General features: G+C 37.5%; 1 protein-coding gene across 1 annotated transcript; it reads right to left on the bottom strand.

Moving 5' to 3' along the window:
• Nucleotides 1–123: 123 nt before the first annotated feature.
• Nucleotides 124–1577, bottom strand: LOC101303469 (TMV resistance protein N-like). The gene is made up of 2 exons (XM_004309241.1): nt 522–1577; nt 124–421 (listed from the first exon to the last, which is right to left on the bottom strand). The coding sequence occupies exons 1-2, from the start codon at nt 1506–1508 to the stop codon at nt 140–142; spliced, it is 1269 nt and encodes a 422-aa protein (XP_004309289.1). The 5' UTR covers nt 1509–1577; the 3' UTR covers nt 124–139.

Below are 1577 nucleotides of genomic sequence, written 5' to 3'. Positions count from 1 at the left end.
AATTTAACTTCTTTTTTTTTTTAATTGGATGTGTCATCTGCATGTGTAACTGAGGACGACCAAGGACTATAAAATCAATGCCACTATAGAATCTAAAATATCAGCTTTATTAACATGCATAAAATTATTAATAGTGATCTTACTTTTTTCCTCCCCAAAGTTGTTTGATGCGGCTAAAATACATGTGAACTTCAACGAGTTTGTCTGGTTGAAAGTCTGATGGGAAGGAATCGAAAGGACATTCATGCCATTCAAGATACTGTAACTCATTAGAAAGATATGAGATGTTTCCGGAAAATTTCAAATTATCAATCTTGAGCAATCTTAATCTGTCCATAACTGAAAAGGCATCATTAATTGAGTGAACGACATCGTTTTTTTTTGCACATTGGAGGTATATGCTTTGGACTGCATCCGTTGCCTAGTAACAAGGAGCAAAGAATTAGTTATTACACAACAAAGACAATGATAATGAACATATCAGTTTCAGCTCTATAGTCTATACTGCACAATTTTATTACCTTACTCCGCTTAAGTACACGGATGATGTCCTTGGGAATCCACAACCTGCTACGTTTTCCAGGCTCTTCAGGACATTCTTGACGCACAATCTCCCGACCCAAATCTTGTATCAAATCATGCATCCCCAATTTATTTCTAGACATAGTTACCATAGATTTCTCTATCAGAACTTCTATATCAATATCCGGAAATGAGCCGTGGCCTTCTAGGATTCTTATAACACGATCTTTGTCCTCTCCTTTAAAGAAACATGCGATGTCTAAAAAAGTTTTCTTCTCTGTTTCTCGCAATCCATTGAAACTAACCTTAAGAACATCAATAATTTCTTTTTCAGGATTTTCTTCTAATCTTTGTAACGTGCTTGACCATAATTTTACACTTCTACCACGAACAGACCCACCCAAAACTTTGATAGTTAATGGATGGCCATTAGCATATTTCAGAAACTCCTCGGATAGCTTTTTTTTCTGAGAAAATTCATCGGATTGCTTGGGACTTTCATCTCCAACCAGCTCGTCTTTCTTGTAGGCTTTCATACTAAAAAACTGAAGTGCTTCAGCATCAGTTAATGGATTCACCCTATATAGTTTATCTCCTTCATCTTCCCTGACCAAACGTTCATCTCTACAAGTTATGATGATTCTACTCCCTGGACCAAACGATTCCCGATCACGTGCACACAATATTTCCAATTGTTTTTCTTTGTCCACATCATCGAGAATGATAAGAACCCTTTTAGAACGCAGTCTATGGCTAATTATATCTTTTCCTCTGCCACTGTTCTGTACACTAACATCACCTTTCAGCAAATCGGAAAGAAGTTGCTGTTGTAAACAAACTGCACCTTGCTTTTTAATAATCACCTCTCTAACATTCTCAAGAAAGCTGCAACCATCAAACTGGGCTCGTAGCCTTTTAAAAACCACCTGTGCAATAGTGGTCTTTCCGATACCACCCATCCCACAAATCCCTATCGATACGAACATCAGGACACCCAATGTCTAAGCATGAAAGCATTCCATTCAGGTGAGAATCCATCCCAACTAAATCCTCAT

Source organism: Fragaria vesca, unplaced genomic scaffold (genome assembly GCF_000184155.1).
Source record: "Fragaria vesca subsp. vesca unplaced genomic scaffold, FraVesHawaii_1.0 scf0510108, whole genome shotgun sequence".
In the NCBI taxonomy this organism is placed as follows: Eukaryota; Viridiplantae; Streptophyta; class Magnoliopsida; order Rosales; family Rosaceae; genus Fragaria; species Fragaria vesca.
This window is presented reverse-complemented; position numbering and strand designations above follow the sequence as displayed.